Genomic DNA, 23,896 nt, shown 5'->3' on the forward strand with positions numbered 1-23,896 from the left:
CCTCCCTCCTTTCCTCCACCTCCCTCCCTTCGCGCTGCCCCGCGCTCGCTTTCCGCGGCCGCGATGTGCGCTTTATTTCTCGGGCTTTAATTTCCTGCCAGGTGGGTCCCTGTCTCCCACTCCGGCGCGCAGCGGTGCCGGCCGGAGCGGCGGCAGCGCGGGGAGGGGAGGCTGGGGGGGGGGGGGGTTGCTGCCGAACCGTCGCCTGCGCCCGATCCCGAGCTAAGCCCCGCGACTTTAGTTTGGCGGGGGGGCGGGGAGGGGGAGGGGTGTCGGAGGCGAGGAGGGGTGGCGATGTTTGGGATGCACAGCCCTGGGACGGGAGCGCTGCGCAGCCAGACACGCACACACGCGCGCGCACACACACACCAAATCCGAAAGCGAGGACAACCCCAAAAAGGACTCACTTTGCCTCGATGACTCAACGCAACTAATAATCGTTTCTCCGCTCTCTGTGGCGAGTCCCTCCTGCCGCTGCTGTTGCTGGCAGAGGAGGGAGAGATTGAAAGTGACACATCGGGGGCCGCCGCCGCCGCTTCCCCGCGCCGCCAGGCACCCGCCGCCGCCGCGGAGCCCGGGAGAGCGGCCTCTGGGGGAGCGGCGCTGCCTCCTGCCCCCGTCTCCCCGGGTAGCTCTTTTCTCTGCCGAAGGTGTGAGGAGCCGTCTCCCTCTCCCCCTCTCCTCCGCGCCGGAGCCGGCGGCCCCCCGCCCCCTCGCCCTTGCCCGCTCCTCTCCGCTCCGCTCCGCCAGGCTCTGCTCGCCACCGGGACCCTCCGGGAAGGGGCGCCGGCCCCTGCCGCCCCGCGCAGCGCGGGCACACCGCCCGGCCCCGGCCCCGGCGCCTCGGCACCCCGGGACGAGGGCAAGCAGGGGGCTGGGGGTGGGGGAAGGACTAGGAGGGAAGCAAGCGGCGCGAGAGGAGGCACCGAGAAAACTTTCCACCCTGGATTCTCTACTTTTGATCCATGGACAGAGCCCAACTCAGCCAACTTACAGACAGGCTATAAGCAGTAAGTACGGCGGCAGCTCCCGCTAAAGGCTTCCTCGCCGGCAGCCGGCTGCTTCGGCGGCCGCTCAGCTGGCCGGCGCGGGGGGGCCGTGCGAGAGGGGCCGCCCGGGCTGGCAGCCGCTTCCCCGCAGCCCCGGCGGGCGGGGCGGACCGGGCAGCACCTGGCTGGGCGGTCGGTGGGTGGCTGGAGCCCGGCTGGTGCCGGGCTGCCTGCCCGCTGCCCCGCGGCTGCCGGGCACGATGGGCGCCGGGGCGCAGCGCTGCCGCGGCGGGCCGGGGCCGGGCGGCGGGACACGAGTCGCTGCCAGCCGGGCGGGTAAGGAAAGGCAAGGCGGCCCGGGGACGAGCCGCGGGCGCCCGCTCGCTTTCAACGGGGCCGCATCGCGTGGTCGAGCCTGGCCCCGTCCCGCCAGGCAGCCCAGGGGAGTGCTGCGGGGACCCGGGTGGGCGAGCGGGGCCGGGGGCGGTGGCGGGCGAGCGGGGCCGGGGGCGGGCCGGCGGCCGCTGAAGCGCCCCTTGCTTCTCTCCCCTAGGTCCGTGCTCCTTCTACTGTGACCTGCCAGCGGGAGCCGCGTCTCCGAGCATGGAGCGGAGGAGTGAGAGCCCCTGCCTGCGGGACAGCCCCGACAGAGGCAGCGGCAGCCCCGATGTCAAGGGCCCCCCCCCCGGGAAGGTGGCGAGGCTGGAGCAGAACGGCAGCCCCATGGGCACCCGCGGGAGGCCCAACGGCGCCGTCAGCAAGCCCGTGGGAGGTAACCGTGCGGCCGCACTCCCGGCCCGGCGGGCGGCGGTTTGCGGGAGGCTCGCCGCCGGGTGCCGGCAGGTCCCCGCCTGGCCGCCGAGCACGGCGAGGGGCAGCTCGGGCCCGTCCCACGGGGCAGCCCCGCGGGGAGCCGGGCCCGGCGCTCGGCGCCCCCTTAGCGGAGCCCGCGGCGCGCAGCGAGGGCATCGCCGCCGCTTTAGCGCCCGCAGCCCGGCCGCGGTGGCGGCCGAAGCCGGAGGGAGGTCGGGGACACGGCTCCCGCAGCGGGGAGGGGAGCGGCAGCGTTCGCGGTCCCGGGTTTCTTTCGGCCGTTAATAGCGCTTCGCAGCAGTTCTCTCGTTGGAAGAGGGGACGGGGCAAAGCACGTGCGAGGTTCAGCTCTTTCAGCAAAATTCTTGAGCGTTAGTTTTGCAGCAGTCCCGCATTCTCTATGACGCTTTAACTTTTACGCTCCCTTTGCCATCAAGTCGCTGGTCGATTTTGTGCTTCGAGCGTGCTTAGAGCAAGTTCAAGGAACGCACGTGGTTGCTTTTCTTTTTTTTTTCTCCTAAGCGGCTAGACTTCCCGGGAACTTCTAAATGCTCGCTTTTTTTCAGCCGAACTCTGGTGCTGTTGAATTTAATGCAGCGTAGCCTCACGTTAGGAAAAGTATCTTTAAAACTCTTGAAATTAGACCGATGTTACGAGGAAAATAGCGCAGGGCAGGCCACTTTACCCTTTTCTAAAAAGTTTCTGTCTGTATTTGTATTTACAAACGCGCGGAGAGGTAATACAAAAATGTAGTTGTTTATACACAAAGAGTTTGTGTAAATGACATTTCAAGTGATACTTTGAAATGGTCGTCACATGACTCTCTATTACGTGAGGTTTATTTAGCGATTTTCCATTAGATGCTTGTTTTAGACCTCTTTGGTTCAATAGGCTTTCTAATTGCCGAAGTTTGCTAAGGGGCTGCAGATTTTATTTTCTTTTATTTTAGAAACGTAGGATTCATTTGTGTACCTAATGAAGGGTAAGAGACCTCACGAGTTTTTTATGTTTCTTGGATCACTATATGTCTGTTTTTAAACCTCTTAACTGTTTTCTTCTAATACAGAAAAAGAAGAAACAGCTTCTAGTACAGAAAGTTCTAGCTTTCTAGTACAGAAAAAGAAGAAACAGCTTTGCAAGGAAAGACTTGTAGCACTAATCCACTTACAAATTGATGGAAAATAATTTATTGAATAACTGTAAAAATCAACGAGTTAATCATTTTAAAAGTGCTAAAGTAGTAATATATGTAGTTTTAGATGCCTTTTGAGAGACCGAGGCATTATAGCTGCTTGATTTTAAAGGGAATGTTAGAGCTAAATCTTTTTGCTTGGGGGATTTATTGAAATACGTTTTAAAGGAATGTTTTTAAATGTTTTGGAATATATATGTTGCTTGCTAATAGCCGCTGTGTTAGCCAAGAGAAATTCACAAGGTTTTATGATTATATTGGTGGTTCAGATTGAAACTGGCCTGTTAGGTTCTAGAAGATTTCTTACACTTATGACAAAGACTCATTTCTGAAAGCAAACTTTTAAGAGCTTACGTTCTCATTCATTACTCTTTGGCTCATTTATAAGGTCTGTGTAGACTAGAGTGTAAAAGTGTGGGGACATAGGAAATGCAAGAGTACGTATTTTTTCCTAGCTGATGTTTTTTAAACAGTCTGAATCTCTTTAAGCTATTCGTAATAAAGTTTATACATTACTCCTTATTGATACTGAAAGGAAGAAGAAAATTATTCTTGTCTGAATACTTACCTAGGTTCTGTAATACTCAATACTAAATTAGTTAAGGCAGATTTTTTTTAATAAGATAATGGTGCTGTTTAAAATTGATTTCATTTTTTTTTTTACCCTCTTGGAAATGCTCTCAGGGTAAATCGACATAGCTGATTTCCAGATATTTTTCCTTTGCTCCTTTTGAAGTTTGATCTTTAAGAACCTGTGTGACCAAGTGATCTTTTTCTGAATGCAGATCACAGTGTACTGGGTGTTCCTGGATGTCTGCATCTTTGCAGTGAATGCCGCGGCGTTAGTAATTTTTTCTGTTGAATTGTGAAATGCAGCTGTAGACATTTGCAGAAAGAATTACTTTTAATATACTGGCAAATTACTGTAGAACTTCTCTTCAAATACATATTAATAAAAGCCCTTTTAGTGCTGTTCCTGATATTTGATAAAAAGGAAACTATTGAAAGATGTAGTGAAATGAAATCTAAGGCTTTACTTGTCAATTTTTCAGATTATTCTTATCTTTCAAGCTCAAGAATAAGTGCAAATATTAATTGAATGTGAACAGGATTGAAGAAAAAAATGAAATACTTTATTGAAACTAGAGACCATTTTAGTTTGGATTTTGTTTGATTTTTTATTCTGAAATGTGTATCTGAAGATTTTGAAAGCAGACCGATGCTAACATTTCTTTTTTTTTTCCATCTCATGTTGGGCCTTAGATATGTAAATGCTGAAATTCCTTCCTCCTTGTCGAGTGTCTTTCTGGCATAATACTGTGTTTCTCTGCACAAAATCCCTGAGCGTAGAAAAATAAGCTCTCAGCTAACTGGTGCTATGATGGGATTGATGACCTTTGGTAACAAGTTTTATAATTACAATGATTGCTACAATTATTTTTTCTCTTTCTCTCTCTTTCTCTCTCTTTCTCTCTCTTTCTCTCTCTTTCTCTCTCTTTCTCTCTCTTTCTCTCTCTTTCTCTCTCTTTCTCTCTCTTTCTCTCTCTTTCTCTCTCTTTCTCTCTCTTTCTCTCTCTTTCTCTCTCTTTCTCTGTTCCTAAACTGAATGTACTTAATGCAAAGGGCCATTACAGCAGCTATAATAAACTAGTGAAGGTCACAAAAAAGATAAATGGGCTCTTAAAGGTTGCAGTTTAATAGGGGATTTAAAAGTTTCAGTGCTGTTTACAGTGTTGTTAGTGTAAGTCCAACGTGTTAGAGTCCAATTCTGGTTAGCCCTGACTAACCCAGTGCTTTCTAAAATGTTTCAGCAGTTACCGACCAGTCTGTTTTAAAAGTTGTATGTAGTAAAGCACAAGTGCTCAGATGTTCAAGAGAGGCAGGTTTTATAAAGGTCCCTGGGGAAAAAAAAATAAAGGCTAATATCACTTTAAAAAACATATGAAGCCTGGGAGAGAGTTTAGAGCAAGCAAGAGCACCATGGTGTTGACAGCTTTATGTCCCTGTTGGGTAACATTCACTTACTAGAATTGGCGTCTCCTCTCAGTTAGTAATTCACTCCATAAGGATTTAAAAAAAAAAAAAAAGGATGATTAATGGCTAGGAAACTTATATTTGCAAAACTGTTGACTGCAATTCATGAACCTGTTTGTGTGCGAGTGTACGTGTATATGTATTCATTTGTTAGGAAGAGCATAGAAAATAAGCATTCAAAGCCTCTGAATGCAACTTAATATGCCAGCATAGAGACAGAGCTGTTCTGAGGTTCGGTTTGCTGGAATAAAGTGTAGAACTGACATACAGCCAAGGAACACGTTCGGATTTCAGGCAGGAAATTATTGCAAAAAATTTGTCGGTTAGATTAGTTTCATGCAGTCTGATAGTAATACATTCTTATTCATTTATCTGTTAAAATATGTGATTTACTTTACAAAATATTAATGGAAGAGAAAACTTCCAGACAATTCAAACCAAACTCCGTAATTGGGACGTTAATCTGTAGCTGCAGTTCCTGTGCTTGTATGGAGTCAGAGGCATCAGAAATGTGGACGCAGTGACTCTTCGGAGCGCTGCTGCTAATTGCGGTGAGCCTCTTCAAGATCTGATGTATCAGAGCCTTGACTGCTTAGGTGGAGTGAGAAATCTGGTCTGGTATCTCTCTGGGGCAACAAAAACGTTGACCAAGGATAGTTAAAGAGTTTGTCAAAATCCTTTCTAACTATTTCTGCAAAAATGTCGTAGGGTTTTTGCTACCTCTTGTACCTTTTACAAGGATTTAATGTACTTTAGTGGAGAGAAAAATCCACTTGTGTGCAGCCAGAAGAGTACAGCTTGATCAAATCTGCTCCTCTGTTCTAACCGGTTAGGTGGCATTAAGCTCTGAATGGGATCCAGAAAGAAGGGAGCATGTTCCAGTTGTCCTTACAAATTGAGCAAATCGAAAGGTTAAGATTTCGGCAGTCTTCGTACCTAGATGAAGAGTATACTCTTGCTGCCTGGAAGAAGTCCGCAGCTATTTGAAAAAACTGAACGTATGGAGGTACAGAGGCACGGAAGCCGCGAATCCCTGTTAGTGTGGGAACCAGCAGTGTGTGAACATGTTTTATGTTTTATCCGTTGTAGCATAGTTGGAAAATGTTGTCCTTTGTTTCGGTATAATTAAGTAGGAATTATGAGGAAATGTAATCATTTTACGCGTTTCTGACGTGTAATGAGGAAGAGACTTTTAGTTTAATGTGAACCTTAAGAAAAGCAAGACAGGGATTTCTTTTCCATGACCAATGCTTAAAAATGAGTTTCTGGTCTTTTTGCTGATTCTCCCCTCCCCCTTTTCCAATCAGATTATGTCACATAAATAGAATAAACAGAACAATCACTCCTGGAGGGTCATGTAGTGTATCATCTGTATTTTTGCTGAGGTAGAAAAATAGCCTTTCTTTATGTGTTTTCGGTAGTTGGCCTGTTATTAAAATAAAGACACAGTTGGTTAAAATATACGTGCAATTGAACATACACATTAAACAGAATATAGGGTATCTACCCATTCAGTGACCTAGGCATAATTTGATGTTTAGAGTAATTTTGGAACTCTAAGTTGCATCTGCAGAAAGCCACTGACAATTTTGAATTCAAGATTTAAGATTAGCTGTAGCAAGATTTTATTTTTTCCCACAACAGTTCCTAAGTTCCTAAGCCATCTCCCCGCTTCCTCCCCACCCCAGACACATAGCCGCGTTAGCTAGATGCTATTGTTCTCATCATGAGCCAAAGGAAAGAAAAAGAAAGCAACATCTTTGAAAAAGTCAATTGAATTCTTCTCCCCCCTCCTTTTATAAATTGGGTCCTCCCTTTTCTTAGTGTCACTGGGATAGTCAGAGTAGATTTATCATCAATTATTTATAGGACACTTATTTGAAAACTCCTGCTAGGGTGATTCAGTGACTGCCCAGGATTCTCTTTATGCCTGTAGAAGATGGCAAAAATCATATTTAAAATGACCAAGATGCCAGTGAGGAAACATACTTCTGAGAAATTAGTTAGCAAAATCTTTCTCATTCCAAATTTAGATGAAGAATTTGGACATTGAAGGAAGAAAAACAGTATTAACCTTTTATTGTTAAGCATAAACACTTGAAGGTGAGGTGTAAAGATTCATTTCCTTTCCTAAAAGATTAATTTTGGAGAGCATTTATATTCTGTTTAAATTATTTTACTGTGCAAAATATTTTGTCTAGATTTAAAAATAGAAGGTACCTGGCGTAGCGTAATTTTAATCAAGTTGTCATTTCGACAGACTACTGTCACCCTTACAGTTTCTGGTTTGTAGCACAGGCTTTCAGATGATACCTTAAAATAACTTAAAAAGTATTTGAGTTTAATGCTCTTTGTTAGGATGCTAGTCTGAATATTTATTTTTGCAGTTTTCCATTATTACTGTATTCCTTGAAGCTGTCTGTCTGGCATGGAGAGGAAGAGGGACGCAAAAGTGGTTTTGTCACTCACGGTGACACGGGAGATGGTAAGGCAGCATGGCATCTATGGTGGTATAGGCTGCAGACAGCTCTATTGCAGCCATGTACTTGTATTCGCCAAACAGCTGCATGACCAGTTTAGGAAAATTCTTTTTGTGTGTGCGATCAAGCAGTCCCCAGCCTGCTTTTAAATCCTATTTTTAAACTTCTCAAAATAACTGAAAATCTCTAGAACGAAAGATTTTTTTTTGAATCCCAAATTGCAAAGCATAGATAAGCTAGGCCTTTAATTACCGTCCCTCATCATAATTTAGCTAAATTAGTAAGTACTGCTGTGTTCTGGATTAAAGGCACAGTTTTCCAAGGTATGAAGTATTCCCGACTCCCTTCGAATTGATACGGTTGGGGTTTGTTCAAGATAACCTGTGCCTGATGCAGGCTCTCAGTAACTACTGACCAAGCATCATCTCCTTTTGAAGCACACGGCAGCTTTCTAACCAGCACAGTGTGTTGAACGATGAATCGATGCCCTGTCTACCTCTGGAAAAATTGTCCTGGGGTAATTGATTCCTACTGTATCAAATGTGCTGGGTCATGTGCATTGATCCACATGATGACATGTGTCACTAAAGCAGATTTAAGAAACAGTCACAGCAGACAAAAGGCAGCTGAGTAGTTGATGGCTTCTGAGAAACATTTCCTAGCCTCTAGCCATACTAAAAAAAATTGTCGCCCACCAAGTGTAGTACTTGTTGCAGAATGCTCAGCAGCAACGTACCTGCTCTTGGCTTACATACAAATGAGTTTAAGTTGATTAGTGGTACAAAAAACAGAATATACACTTTGCCATTTAATTCGGGAATAATTGTTAGCCCATCTAGCTGAGGGTCTTGTGGCCATTCACAAAGTGTTAACTGCTTTAATGTGCAATATGTTTTCTGCCAGCAAGTGATGTTGTCGATACTGTCGCAGTTCTACAGTTAGGGTGTGTTTTTTTTTTTGAGTTCCTACGCTTTGTACAAAAGCATGTATTGCAGCTGTTATGTGTACTTTGTTTCCCGTCTTCATTTGCATTGATCCAAGTTTTAGTGTGGGAAGAATATGTCATGTAGTATTGCCAATTTTATTTCCTTTATTTTAGATTTTTTTTTTAATGTAAACTAGTATTTTAAGTTTGTTTTTGACCTGTGCAACCTCTGCTGGTATCCCCTGAAGATTTACAAATATACCAAAATGTCAGCATTTATCTTTTAGCAATATATTTATATTTAAGGCTGCTGACATTGTAAAGCCCTTACAAACAATGCTTGAACAGTTTTTGTTTTGTTTTGTTTTGTTTTTTGAAACGTGATTTTCTCTGATTTTTAAAGATGTTAACACCGATGTTGCTAATATCGAGGATTTATTTAAAACCCTCCAGGAATCTTTTCTGCTTGGAATAAGACTTCCCCAGTTATGTACAGGGTTGCTTAAAAGACTGAGTGGGAGCCCTGCATTGCTGCTATCGTAATCCGAATGCCAGGGCAGAGATTGCATGTCTGAATCCAAGATATGTTTTATATTTCCTGTCAAATGCTAAATGATCATTGGTGTTACATGCAGAGATGTTAGGAAAAAGGAAATAGGACTGTCATCATTTGTAGAAGCTGTATGAAGGAAACAGAAAGAATTTGAAAAAAAGAGACAGGTAGCTCTAGATAAATGCTTAAGGATATTACTTGTTTTCTAAATAGAAAATTACCTGCCTAATAGTTTAAACCTTGTCAGTCATTTTGCTTTACCTGATGTCCTTGTATCAGATGGGCATGCAATATTAAACATTCTCAGTACAACTATATGTTGTTAGTAGCAGTGCCAGCAAGGTAAAAAGGCTCAGAAAAAGCTTAATAAAAATAACCTGTCAGACTGTTTTGTATGAAGCTGAGGCATCTCGTGAGATAACCATACACCCAATGCATTTTCACAGTGCAGTAGAAATGTCTCCCACTGATATATGCTCCCTTCTTATTTATTCCCCAAAGACACCCAGCGAGATGAAAAGACACTGACAGTAAACCTTTTCAAAAGTACTAAATCTGGCAAGAAATGTCTGAGGGGAGTGTTTTGTGTATTAGAACCTTGACTTGTATCACTGCATACAGCCACAAGGTTACCTTCTTTCTTTTGTCTCCCTTTTTAAGATGATCTATTTCTATTTGTATTACGTTGAGGTGCAACAAGATGAGTTGGCCTTTGCTTATGTATGGTGTCTACATTTGTACTGAAACTTCAGATATGTGAGGAAACTTAAATATAACTATTTACCATCTTAGTAATCTAAACTCACAGACAGTGTTTTGTCATAAATTTAGCTGACAGGCATATATTGTAAATGAAGCATGTCATTTTCAAAACTATGACCGGACTATTTTTCCAAAGTAATATAAATTCGTATTTTGAGCATATTTTGGTTTACATGCATTCCTATTATTTATATATTAAAATTAGATGTGCACAATTTCCAGCCTTATTATTTTGAATGGTTATTAAGAAATGTAGTTATAAATTATGAGTTATACAATACTTTGGAGTAAAAGGTGATTTTCATAATGTCTTTTCCCAACTTACAAATAACTTTTTTTGCCATAATACAAACATGCTAGCAGAGCAACATGATAGATGTCTCTTTAAGTATCGTAGTAAAAGAAAATGACTTGTATTCTGAGGCTGTGGATAGTTTATGTTGTTTTGGACCCATTTCCCAAGCAGTGATCGAAAACAGATTACAATAACAATTATACAGTCAGAAGATGCAATATCCATTTCTGCTTTAATTGAATGAAAGAATAATAAAAACATCATTAAGAAAAATGAGGTGGACCTGTCATACACTCTACCAATTTTTAGACTTGGAGAAAATGCAGAGTAACAGAAGTATGGGCTTTTTTTTCCCTTTTTTTTTTTTTTTAACTTGAGTTTGTTGCTCAGGCTCTGGATGGTAGACTTCATACAGGCTGCTGTGAGCAAGTGTGCAGTAAGTAGGCATATTGCTTGATAGTAAAACATTATCTGGGTGCCTGGGTTTGGCTTAATTATGAATACAATGTTTCTGTCATCGGTTCGAGCCTTCCTGATTATGTTAGTATGAACACAGTGTCATACTGACCTGCCAAATAGATGAGTTCAGAGAATGCCATGGACAGGTGTAAAGTAGTAATAAATAAATAAATAAATAGAATCCTCCTTCAAAATAAAGTGCTGTGCTACTTCAAAGGGGAAGAAAATGCTCTGATTTCTTCCAATTTTTTGCCTCTCCAAATCTGTGGACATGGGTGCCAGTAGAAGTACTAAATCTCTTAGACTATTGCTAGCTGGGACAGACTCTTGGGTGACCCTTTAGCTGTCTCCCAAACTCTGTCTTTCATTGCAGCCCTACAGATGGAAAGGCCCTGTGCCAGGCAGCATGCGTAAGCCATGTTGCCCTTGAAATAGGACCTCATTGTAGGTGAAGGTCCAAGGCTTAGGGAACCTGCCTCTCCATTTTCTCCAAAGCTGAGTCCCAGAGCTGCAAGCAGAAGTGTCCTTTCTGCTGTACATACGTGGAAAGAGATCCTTGCTGCAGCAGCCTTGGCTCTAGTCAGGTGCCGTGCAGCTTCATAAATCAACATTTGGAGTGGCATCCGGAAATGAACTGGGAGCCAGTTCAGTCTTTGGAGAGCAGATGTAATCTGCTCTCTTTGGCTGACACCTCTGAGCAAGCACATGCCTTTGCACCAGCAGGAGTATCTGATTCTCCAGTGCAGCTCAGAGTACGCAGTGCTGTAGCAATTCAGCCTGCTCAGCCCCAAAAGCATGGATTGCTGGCTCTTAACCCATGAATCCACACATAGTAGGTTGGCCTGACCGGGTCCTTTGCACTTTCTCCCCAAAATGTAGCATACTGGCTAAACAGAGTAAGTGTGCTGTGTGTACTTGAGAAAGGGAATATACCTATTGATTCTTGTTCCCTGACCTCATGACTTGATTGACAAAGATGTGGTATTTATTAAAAACCTGGAGATTGATGTGACCTTCTGGCTGTTAGGTGTTCTAAGAGGATAATGTTTCAAATGGAAAGTTGTCAAATGTGTGATCTCTTCTTTGTGAAAACATGGAATGCTTCCCCCACAGCCCATTATCTTAGCTCTTTAAAAAAGGAGGAATTTGTGAATGCCACTCAAAAAATGTTCTCTCTCCGGGGGCGTAGAGGATAAAGCTGTAAGTAAAGGCCAAGCCCCAGATGCCTGTCACTGTTCCGTGATGTGCTAGGTTGTAGGTGCAGGCTGGCTGGAGACGCGCTGCACATGGAGTGGTGAAAAGGGAGGCAGTGGAGGACATTAGCTGCTCCCTGGAGGAGGGAATGACAGAGCAGCTCCTGTGCTTTCTTGGCTGGGGGATCTCTCCCTCATTCATTTGCCCTCCAAAGATCTGACAAAGACTTCTGTGGTCCCCTTATGCCAGGAAACCACTATCTAGGAATGATGATGCCATTGTAGTAGCTGAACCCTTGCTGAAGGCGTAGCGGGATGAAGGGCTTCATCAGTAACCACTGAGTTTGGTGGCAGTTATTCTGAGATAGTGTCTAATGTGGTTTGTCCTGCCTTATATTTTCTTCTAAGTTTTGCCCATAAACAGTTCTGCCCTGTTTGTTAACGTAGCTTAGACATGAGGTTTTCTAACGCTGCCAATGTCTAAAAGACATGATGCTTTCCCTCATCTTTATCCCTATACCTTTAGATACCAGAATCTTTCAGGCAACGATTACAGATCCACTCAGCTTATCATACAGCTGGAGCCTGCAGTTGGTCTTGAAGACAGGGATGTAGCTGCAGTAGTTTTTTTAGACTCTTGGTAAGCTACTTAGCTGGTAACATGAAGGAGGATGATATAGTTTCTTCTTTTTCTTGCCAGCAGGTGGTTCACAGAGGAATGGAGGTGAAGGAGAAAAGAGGCTGATGGTGGGTCCCAATGGAGATCCCAAAGCAGGCCTGAGCGTGCTATGCAGCTCTTCTCCGGAAATAAAACCTCAAACCAACTACGAAAGCTTTTCTATTACATTCCAGGGGACTTATCCCAGTACCAGGAGACTAGTTAATAGAACCTTCATTAAAATGCTTCTGCTGGAAGATGTTTTTTTGCTTTAAAAATTACATAATATGGTGGCATCTGCTAGCACCACCAAAGTTAAGGGCTTATTAGTGGTTCCAGTTTTTAGGGTTTAAAAATGTTGGTCATTAAAATTAATTCTGAGTGGAACTTGGCGTAGAAAGTCTTAGCCCCTTAGGCAATTTTTGTTACGTAGTTGAGAGAAAAACAGAAAGCAGTCCCCCAAACCAAAAAACCCTCCCGAACCCTAAACTTGTTTTTAAGTTACAGAAGCCAAAACCTAAAACTTATAGGAAATTAATGGCTTAAGATGATTTAAAAAAAATATGCTAGTTTAATTTGAAAGAGTTTCCTTCACTGGTTTTGAGTGAAATGAGTATATTTTCCATTAGTTCATATTATAAAGTACTGCTACAGGGTATTTTTTTCTTCTTTTTAACTGGGAGACACGTTGAAACAACTGAGCTGTTTTATTTAGGGAAAATATAGCTATAGTGTCTTCATGGTTGCCTTTCGCTCTGAATTGGACAGCCTGTGTACAGATCCCAATGGGCACATGGGGCTGGTACTGGCACAAGCGTTTCTGCATGTCTGGGGGGCTGGCAGGGAAATGGTGCTTTCAGCTAGAATCACGGCGACAGTTGTTTGTGCCTTCTTCTGTCTCGGGCTCCTGTAAAACTGTATTTTGAGGTCTGGGCTGTTGCTCTCCCTTGTCACTCGTTTTGGTGCCTTTGTTCTTCTGTTTAATTGCCTCTGCCTCCTGACTGCCTGCACACAGCTTTGCTTGGGCTAACCAGGCAGCAGCGGGGAGGCTGTGCTCAAAACTCAAGCGTCCGCTCTCTTCCTTGTCCTTTAGATCCAAGCGGTGTGACAGATCTGGAGTTGAGGCTGAGTTAGGGTAACTAGTTTAGCAAAGTCGGTTAGTCACCAGGAGCAGCTGAGCCACTGTCACTAACAAAAGGCCTCATCTCCCTTGAGTGCCACTTCTGTCCCAGACACGCAGCAGGAGGGGCTGCACTGGAGGTAAATGTTCCGTATTCCTCTTTATTTCTCATTTCTTGTTAGTCTAAACACATGCTCTTAATACTGCTTTTCTTTTATATCGTTTTTTGAGAAACTCGAGTATTATCGAATCAAGTTATGAGTTTCATAATATGTTTCTGTGGTGGAATAGTGGCCTGGAATATTTTGTGTTAAACAGTAAAGCTGTTATTTCAGCTAGGAGAAGGGTTCTTTGGCTAGTTAAGCTGTCAGAAGCAGGGGACATCTGCAGAGATGTTAGTGACTTCTTTATAAAATTTCCTGAGAACTGGGATAGTTGTGATGGTTGGGAGACTGAAGCCACAGAAAGGACTGGAAGCTGAAGAAGGATGTAAATAATATCTTGTGGTTTGCATTCACCATTGGCTAAAATATAATATGTAGAAATGCATTTCCTGCCTACAGATCTATTGAATATTTAAAGCCAGAAAAAATAACAGGGGAGGAGGAGAAAGATATTGTCCTTAGTTTATTTCCTCTGGCCCTCCTAAGAAGAAAACTTCTACAATGCAATATTATTTAACATGATTTTTTATTTGTTTGTTTCTTTGACAAATATTGTATTAAAATCATCTGTGGACTGAGCTCTTCTTTACCAAATTGCATTCTGGAACAAATTATTTGCAACAGGCTTATAAAGCATTGAAGTGTAGGAGTTTAACAGCATCACATTACTGGTTATGTACAAAATCAGATAGCTCATGTTTTGTCTAGAACACATTGGAGAGCAGAGGATTAGCAGAAAGTAAGGTTCTTGTTTCTAAACAAAACTTTTTATTGTAATGAGGTGCTTGGTACTTTTTTTTTTTTTGGTATAGGACTGTACAGTTGTGAAGATGCTGGTGCAGTCTCTGATATTTGACATATCTGACATACAGATTTCCCACTGGCCTCCTGTCGCTGTGTACATACAGCTTTCTTCACATGTTTCCAAGTGGTTAGTGACAAACAACTGCAAAGTAATTCCTCCAGTTTCCAGTAAAAAAAATTTACAGTGGAAGAATGCCCAGCCTCATAATGAAACTGTTGTAAGTTGGTGCTTGATATGTAAAATGGTGAAACACAGTCCATTTACCCAAACCACACATTTATTGTAAGTAAGTTAAGTGCCAACAGCTTATATTCTGTCCAATTTAATTACATTTAAAATTTATGGGGTAGCTTGAAAGTGAACCCTAATGGACATGACTAACCCTTGCTGAAACGTGTGAGCTCTGTCTCATCTACCTCTTCGCTGAACTGCACAGGCACAGGCTGAACGCAGAATCTGCTTCAAGCCTGATCCTTCCTGAGTGTGAACAGTCAGACGTGTGTCAGTGTGAGAATGGTATGGTTCTGCCTACTCAGCCTGTCACTGTGCATCCAGTATCTGCAGGCCCTAATTGGACTCCACAGGATTTTCTGGGTAAGATTACCACCAGCTCGAGCTGTGCTGTGATTTAAATAAAAGTGGTGTTGACTTCAGAATGACAAAATTATTTTTTTGCATACATGTTGGTTTCCTTCCTCTTGGAAAAAAAATGGAATGCAGTTGATCTTTTCTCATTATACGCAGCTAGGCGAGTCTTGAATAGATAACTCCCGAATACTGACATATACACTAGATTTTCATCTCTGTAAGCTGCAAATCCTGAGGTGATTGCAGTTTTGAAGAATTGGCACCAGGAAGCTTCACTCTTTTTTTTTTTCTTTTTTTTTTTTTTTTCCTTGGTGTTGGTGGTCAGTTTTTCAGAATAGAAGCTCTGGATTTATGTTGTAGTAAGATACAATATGGACATCTTTCTTTGATCAGGTGTTTCTGAATTTGTTCAGGTGTTTCTGAATAACCCAAAGCTGTCAAAATTAATTGCTTTTGCCTTTTCGGTTAGAGGTGCAGGATGTGAGGAGGAGAATGGGCAAACCTCTCCATGCCAAGTGGATGCTGATTTCTCTCTTTAAAAAGCTTTCTCAATTTATGTTCATTTTTCCAATTCATTTAAAAGAAAGAGGAAGAGAGTTAAATACCAAATCAGTATATTTAAAGTCAGCTCTATTGTGGTGCAAACAGAAATAAATAAATTGATTGCTTTCCTGCCACTGCCTTTGCAGAGTGAAGTGCTCTCTCCTGAAGAAAAAACTGAAGCAGATTAGGTTTGAGGACTGTTTGTAGTTTGATTGCTTCCTGTGGTTATTCTCGGTTGTGTAAGCATGTTTTATTGTTAAACGTATGGAATCTTTATCCAGATAATTTCCTCAAGATGACCCACGCTTTGCTAATAGAGCTGCAGAGTCTGTGTCTCAGGGCAAGGCTCTCATACTTGGAAGTCCAGCTGAGATTGCTAGTAACTCAGTATTTCGAAGGCATTCAGCATTGAGTCTCATTGCAGATCAAGTACAAACTTAAGATGCGTTGGACAGTCAAAGATGGGGAACAATGTGCTTTTAGCAGTTAGATTAATTTTTTAGTCATCTTAGTGTCCTTTATGGTTTTGATTACTTTTTTTTTTTTTTTTTTACACTGGATGTGGAGGTGTGTGTGCAAATAAACATTTGTGGATATTGCTTGCTTTTTCTTAGTTTTGATTTTTTTTTTTCCTATTGAAAAGACTAGCTTTGAGAATGACCCACGCTACAGTCTCTGCTAGGGAAAATGTTTTCTGCATGCAGTAATGAAGAGTTTTCAGTAGTTTATGAATTTTTCAAATAAATGTCCTAGTTTCTAAACTCCCAACAATAGAAATTTGCTTTGTCTTTGAGAGAGATTGCACTGTTTGTATGTCTGTGTTTTGTTGAGACAAAAACAAAAACAACAACAAAAAACAATAACAACAACAACCAAAAACCCAAAGCGCAACAGCAACAACAAAAACTTTATTTTCCATTTTCTTCATTTGATAAAAATCTCTCCACTCTAGAATGATTTCCTTTGGGTTTGACACCACCATTTGATCTCAGTTTTTAATAATTTTGGTGGGTTTCACTCCCAGAAGAAAACATGCTTGTGCTATGAAGTATTCCCACTAGAAATCTGGGAAGTCTTAAAACCTCATGTTACTCAGGGCTAAGAACTGGCTTCTTTATTAATTCCCTGCTAGACAATCCCTGTACAGTAAATCTTTCCATAACACCATGCTGTTGAAATTAATCAAGCTGATGTTTGGAAATTGTTCAAATTAGATTAAATTAAATAACACCTAGACAGGGCTCAAAACTTGGGCTGATGAAAACCGATTTTAATCTAAAAAGACACAAATTTTATTGGTGCCTCTTTTCATTGGTTGATCCTCATATTATACTTATTAGGATGAGCAAGCACTGCTTCTGATTTAATGGGCAGGAGAGGTGGGTGGCTGCAATCGTTTAACCTCCTCCGCAGCTTTCCGTAGCCTCTTCTTTTTTGGTTTAGGTGCCAAGCGTGGGGTGATTGTGTGGTACTGGGTGATGTGTAGAAGTTGAGCGCTAATAACATCACATTTATTACTTGCTCTGAACTGTGCAATGGACAAAGTATCATTTGAAAATGAGCAAAATTGCTAGTGCAGTACTTCTTAAATAGCTGCCCTGTCTTGTCTTTCTAGTTGGCTATTGGAAATTAACAGCTTCTGCTTGTAAATCTTGTAGCCAAAAATGTTTTCCGGGGGCTGCTTGTCTTCAGTTTGATAATAGTTGTAACGGGCTGCAAGGTTTTTTTAAATTAATGTTTTACGCAGCAGATTGTCAGACTTTTCACTTCTTGAACAGAGTACCTGTTTCCTTTTTCCTTCATTTTTAAGAATGAATTGCTCCTCAGTAAAATAAAACTATAGAGTGAAACCAGCAAGGAGGAGAAAATGTGCATTTGGGCACAGGTCTCTTTGGTACATATTTAATTTCTTCTTGATTTCTCTGCCACTTGGAAGAATCTCAGCAAAAAAAAAAAAAAAGCAAATAAGTTTACAAAGCCTTCTCTGTACATTGTGTGTTTTCAATAAAAGCAATAGCAGAGCTTAGCTTCCATCTCTGATCTTTTTAAAAATATGTGTTATACAGAGGTACCAGTCACCACTCACCGTTCAGTTCTTCTGGGAATACTTTGTCCCTGTTCTCCTCCATGGAATACAGGGAATTCTTGTAGTGTATAGATGTTGTTATAAAAACCTTTACATGGATCTTGTTTTATGTTCCCTTAACTTTTTACATAGATGCTATCTATATGTGGTCAAAGCACTGTCAGAAGTGCTGAAAAGATGTTTATAAGCCAGCTAAATGAATTAACATCAAGGAGAAAAAGTATTTTGGATAATTTATGATCATTACTAATGTTTTGTTTTCATTTTAGCGTAGTGTTCCTCCTTTAAGGAAACAAAATGTTTCCTTTTTAGCCCTCAGATTACCCCTTGTTTTCTCCATGTGTGAAAATCAGTGCCGTATGTCATCCACCATGAGTTATACCGCATTATTCACTGAAGCATCTCTCTAAAGCTGGGAGTGCAAATGCACAGAAGTTCTGCACCTTTTTTGTCTGTATGCATGGGAGAGGGAGGATGACTAGTTCTGGCTGATCAGGCATCAGGGAAAAGAGCTGAGGGGTTTCAGGATTTATGAGTAAATTTCCTTTTCTTACTGCATGCAAGACTTCATTCTGGATGCTTAGTCTCCTACTCTCTGAGTATTGCTGTAAATTGTTCAGCTGGGATGCTGATGAGCACTGACTAACTTGTGTCCCTTGTCTGTAAGGGCCCTGTGGAGGTGCAATAGATGCATCTAGGAGCAAGACATTATGCGTGTTGGTGTGTAAAGAGATTGTTGGTTTTGGCTGCAGGTGTTTTTTCTTCTGATTGTAATGTACTGGAAGTATGTTAATTTATATCCAGATAACATCGGGAAACAGAGAAGTTGAAGGTAATGAATACATTAGAGGTGTTATAGCTTAACTCTCTGCAGTACAAAATAGAGGGAAAAGCAGAGAGAACTTTGGATTGAGATTTATTTGGAAGAAGTTAGATTACTATCATTTTTTAGTAAAGGAGTGGTATGAAGACTGCATATGCTACAGTGAGAGGCATCAGAATGTGTTAGCAGTGGCAGATGTGGTAACCTGCCCTTTGCTCTCTGTTTTTAAGGTACTCATAACAGCTTATCGTCAGTTACGCTGGGTCACTGAGCTCAGAGATGTTTTTGCAAAAGCAGTTTCTGTAGCAGGGTTCCTGCAAACATGGGCAGCAGGAAGGGGCCATTTAGAAAATCATCATGGGCAAGGCTCCTGTGGGTCTGTTGTGGCATCCCTCCTGTGGTACTGTGGACAATATCAGTTCTAGCATTTGAGGTCCTGTTTGTATCAAGACAGTAAACAATGGGCATAATTTGTGCGGAGAATAGGTACAACCTCTGTGTTGAAAAGGTGGGAAGACTGTTCTGTGACAAGGAAAGCATGCAGCAGGAGCATAAAAGATCCCGTGGCATCCCTCTCATTAGTTTGCATTCACCCATGTATGCCGTCTTGCCAAAATGCAATTTACACAACCGATATCACAGCCGTAGCATTTGGCCAATTACCTTATTCTTTTTGTTGAGACATTAATAGCCCCATCAGAAGTGCTGTGACAGACTGTATGTTCGACAGGAGGGCAAGTTTGTCGCTTGCAGAGGTTGTTTCATTTGAAATAGCTAAATCATTTATGGACAAACAGAATTCAGTTTTTAACCTTTGAAAGGAATAACAATTTTGTCGTTGACTTCAGTGAGAACAGGATCAGCCTTGCACTCTTTTCAGGAAAGCATCCAGAGATTTTTTTTTCCTCCTTACGTTCTTGAGTGAGCGTGTTAAGATTTGGCTGCTTGAACTTGCAAAATGCATCAGTATAGCCCAAAATCAAGCAGTAAAGAGGGAACAGCATCAATACGATGCTGTAATCTACTTACCTGTTACTAAAGGATGTAACAGAGAACTAAAACCCATCAACTGGATATCCAGGCTTGTAGCTACTGCTGCTGGTGTGCAGTTTGAATCTCAGACTGGGAGCTACTCCATGGCAGCTAGGGCAGCAAATGGTCAACGTGTATCTAAAATATATTTTAAGTATATCTAGTCTCTGCAAATTCAAGACAGGAGGATTCAAGTCCTGTAGCAGGTGCTACAGATATGACTGTCTATTTCAGGGCAGGGCAGCTCTTCTGAAGGGATATTTAACTGTTGGTTTGTAGATACTAAAACTGCTAATAGTAGAAGATCTTAAAGATATTTAACTGACTTTGTGCAGAAGGAGATCAGAAATGTGACTTTCTCCTCACTTTCCCTTAAAGAAGTGCCCAGTCCAGGAATACAGTGATTTGTATCTAGCCTTTTGTAAATACTTTAATAATAATTATTTTCATAGTTATTAGCTACTAGAAATGGTTCTATTTGTTTATGAAGAACGGGAGCAAGAGGTAAACTTTCCGTCAGCACTGTGAGCCCTAGATAGCATGTTTTGAAACTGCTTTAAGCTGAGATTTATCTTTACCCCAATATTTTGTAACTTATGTAGGGGCTAACAGATTGTATCAAATTAATGGATTTCTGTTACTGGAGGTAATGCCACACCCTACCTGCCCTATAGAGAGTGATGGAAATGGATGTTCCAGCTCAGTGGGTTTTTTGTGCATTCCTTCCACGCGTCTTCCCTCCATGAATGCAGTTAGAGTACTGTAAGGCCATCTCCTGCAGATTGGCTTGTTTCTGTACTGTCTGTAGTACTGGATCCCTTTAAGTTCGTGCCCCACAATTTATTGCCATAGATGCCTTGATCCCGTAACCACAAAAGTAAGCTTACAATAAAACAGAACAAAACTGAATCCAGACCACCCCTTGAGTTTTCCATTTCTGTGGTTCTTCCTCATCCTTGATCCTCTTTCTAAGAGAGCTGTTCTCAGTCTCTTTGTACATGCAGTGGGAGAACAGCCACTGGCCTCTTTGGGTCTGCCAGGCCATCAGCTACCAACACCAGAACATTATCCTTTTCAGCAAAATCTATGCAAGGGTGTTTTCTTTGCACAATGAAATGGGTGGTCATGGTCTGGAAAAGTGAGAATAAACTAACCCATCCTAGAAGTGCATATGGTACTAACCTCTGTTGATATCCACATGACATTCACTGTGTCATGGAGAAGCAGGAGAGAAGTGTTTGTGTGTCAGGTTTTCATATGGCTGAGTGTGTAGAAGCCCTGACCTGCAAGAATAAGACATTGATGGAACTCTAGAAAACTTCTGCGATGTTGAAAAGGTCTTAATAGGAAATCTTGTTTGTCCTCATACTGACTGTGATTTTGTTACTGAATTGTATTCTCTGGAGCTTTTAGTGTGGTTTTTAAATGAGTTAAGTGATAAGACTTCAGTATTTCCCTTGGAAAGAAAACAAAAGCTATCCCACGGGGAAGAAAGGCAGATATCCACTTAAGATGAGCCTTCTAGGAGGTGTTTTAATTTAAAGCTTTGATCAGAGATGTATGACACATTTCTTGTTCCTCTCTTAATAACTTCTTTTTTTCCGTCTAGGTTTGATGATTCCAGTCTTTTGTGTGGTGGAGCAGTCAGACACCTCTCTTGAATACGATAATAGAGAAGAGCATGCTGAGTTCGTTCTGGTTCGCAAAGATGTGCTCTTTAGCCAGCTGGTGGAGACAGCGCTCCTGGCTCTGGGGTATTCCCACAGCTCTGCAGCTCAGGCACAAGGTATTCAATAAAATTCTTTTCCCCCTTCTTTGTACTGACAGAAGAGATCACCTGAGGTTGTTCAATGCAAGGAGAAAACAAGAAAATTGGTGGCAAATCTTGAAATTGTTTTATTAAATTGTACTGATTGCTTAATCTTAAACTAGGTGTACAACAACCCCACCTTGTTAGCCTGCCTAGAAAGCATTAGCTGGATCTTGCTGAAGTGTGAAATATGGTGATAATGATCAGTCAGCATATTTATGACACATTTGTTCTGTATGTCGAGCCAGGTTGCTGCTTCGAGGAAGTCAGCACAGAAGAGCTGGGTAGACCCTCTAGGTGTACGCCTAGGTGGCATCTGGTATTTCTCTTTGTATCAGGGCCACTTTTTAAAGTGTATAATAATCTTCCATTTTTTTAAGTGATATAATGTATAGAATGGTGTTATATATAGTGGTGTATTTATGGCCAATAGCTGTAGTGTTAAATGTGCAGACTCATTTCTCTATTTCTACTTACCTACTATACTGCTGCAAAGTCCTTTGCAAAGCCCTACAGTCCCTTTCATTTAGAGAAGATTCTCCAGAAGTGGTGAAATCTTAAAATAAACAAAGCTTTCCTCTTTATACCCAAAATAACAGCATGGAAAAAATGAACCTAAAACCCTAATCTTGAGGGAAACAGGCAGGAGGTGGTGGGGTAGGAGAAATCTTTCCAAAACGAACATTGCATTTCAAGAGACTTCCTTACCCTAAGCAGATGATTTAATTGCTTTTTCTTTTTGATGAGAAGCCTGTAACTTTCAGTTTCATCTTCATGTCATCAATAGAACCTGTGTGTGTTTAGAGTAGTTTAATAGTAGCTTTGCCTGGGGATAAGGATTTTAACTGTTGATTTTAGTCATTTTGTATAGCTAGGAATTTGAATGTGCGAACAGAGGGAGCAGTGGTTGTGTCGAATCCAGGAGTTCCAGGCAGTGGTTAATAGCACAGCGCTCCTTGTACAAACTTCTTTCCAAGCAGGGTGATAATGATTCATTTCCTCTGTCAGCCTTTCTGCTCTGTGAGAGAGGCTCAGGATCTGCTTACAGGCAGAGCTCATGCACAGCTCCAACGTGCTAATTTGCACAATACGGTTCTAAACGCTATATGAGAAGGTAGTTTCATTTTTTAATAGGAAACATTTCATGTCATTTTAGGGACATTTTTTTTTTTTTGAATGTAAAAGGTCAGCGTTTCCCACTGTTTCCATCCTGGTGAGCCAGCTTCCTGTTTGACAGCACTATCCATCTCAGTTAACACAATTGCTCAACATGTTGTGAGCTAACATGTGGAACACACTGCATTTGGTGGCCAAGATTTGTATCTTGGCATTTACAAAGGGGAGTGGGCTTTGGAAGAAACCTGTTCCAGGAAGGCATGCCACTCAGTGCAGTGATCCACACTGGCTGAGCATCTCACTTGGGGAACCTTGCTTTTGCAGCATCTCTCTGTTGTGAGAATACCAAGGAGTAGAGACAGATTGACTCACAAAGGGAATTAGTCACTGCGCAGGGAGGAAACGGCCGCTGCATTTTTAAACTACAGGCTTTGACAGTCATCAGGCTCAGATACTAATCTGTCACTTGGTGTGTTGCTCGAATAACTCATCTAGAAAATAAAAGTTGAATCTCTAATTGAAGCAATTAGTCTAAAAGACAATGCCATTTTTGTCTTTAAGGAAGCAATTACCTTCCACTAGAAAACATCAAATGGTATAATATTTAGAAAGGACAGAAAATACCTCAGAGGTCTGTCAGCTACCAAATCTCTTACTTGGTCAGCTTATTTACATTCACACTGAAGGACTAGTTCTCCAAAGTCTACTATACATCCTGGGCAAATACTGTAGGGCATGCTGGTTATAACATCCGAAGCTGAAGTGTGCAGCATGTTCTGTAATAGCTTATTCCTGTGCTAGCTGTCTGCAGGCTGAGATGAGGTCCAGGCAGAGACAGAGTGCTAATAGGTCTCTAAGACTGTTTAGTTTCATGTGAAAATTTATAGAATATTGGGCTATAATCTGTCAACCAGTGTTGACTGAAGCATGCTGCCAAATCGTTGATAAAAGGATTTATTTGGGAACACAATTTTCTGATATTAAAAAGGGGGAAAAATATAGCTATTTGCTCTGTTCATTCTGGTTATAGGAAGAGTCTGCTTCTGTTCTAGTGCTTGGGATTGATTTCATTTGGCAATATACATTGATAAACAGCCACTTAGTTCTTCTCTATGCGTTATGATCAGCTGAATTACAGGATCTGTATGAGAAGCTGAAGATCCTCAGGTGCATTTCTCAAAATGGTAAAGCTTTGAGCAGCACACTGTGCAGAGTATTGGCATGAGTAGGTGTCCTCGTGTCCTCTAAGGACAAAGTAAATGTAAACATGTCAAACCTTTTTGTTTTGTAAAGGTTGTTTAAGCAGTAATGTAGTGTGTAATAGTTGCCACCTTTTGAGTTAGAAAAATGTGTAATTTTTTCCTTCCTCTTGCTTTGGCTGACTATCAGAGAGGAGTACCAGCGTTCACTTCATCTCATGGGAAACTTCTTGAGTTTGCATGCTCCCTTTAGAACA

At 42.0% G+C, this 23,896-nt stretch overlaps 1 protein-coding gene across 1 annotated transcript in view; it reads left to right on the forward strand.

Annotated features, from left to right (window-relative positions):
• Nucleotides 1-335: 335 nt before the first annotated feature.
• The window catches only part of SATB2 (SATB homeobox 2), a 132,039-nt gene continuing 108,478 nt past the window's right edge, over nt 336-23,896 (forward strand). The window contains 3 exon segments of the mRNA XM_035569741.2: nt 336-1,010; nt 1,543-1,761; nt 21,124-21,300. Of these exon segments, the coding sequence (XP_035425634.1) occupies nt 1,593-1,761; nt 21,124-21,300 (346 nt within the window). The 5' untranslated portion in view covers nt 336-1,010; nt 1,543-1,592.

The sequence above is a fragment of the Cygnus atratus genome, chromosome 6 (genome assembly GCF_013377495.2).
Source record: "Cygnus atratus isolate AKBS03 ecotype Queensland, Australia chromosome 6, CAtr_DNAZoo_HiC_assembly, whole genome shotgun sequence".
NCBI classification, from domain to species: domain Eukaryota; kingdom Metazoa; phylum Chordata; class Aves; order Anseriformes; family Anatidae; genus Cygnus; species Cygnus atratus.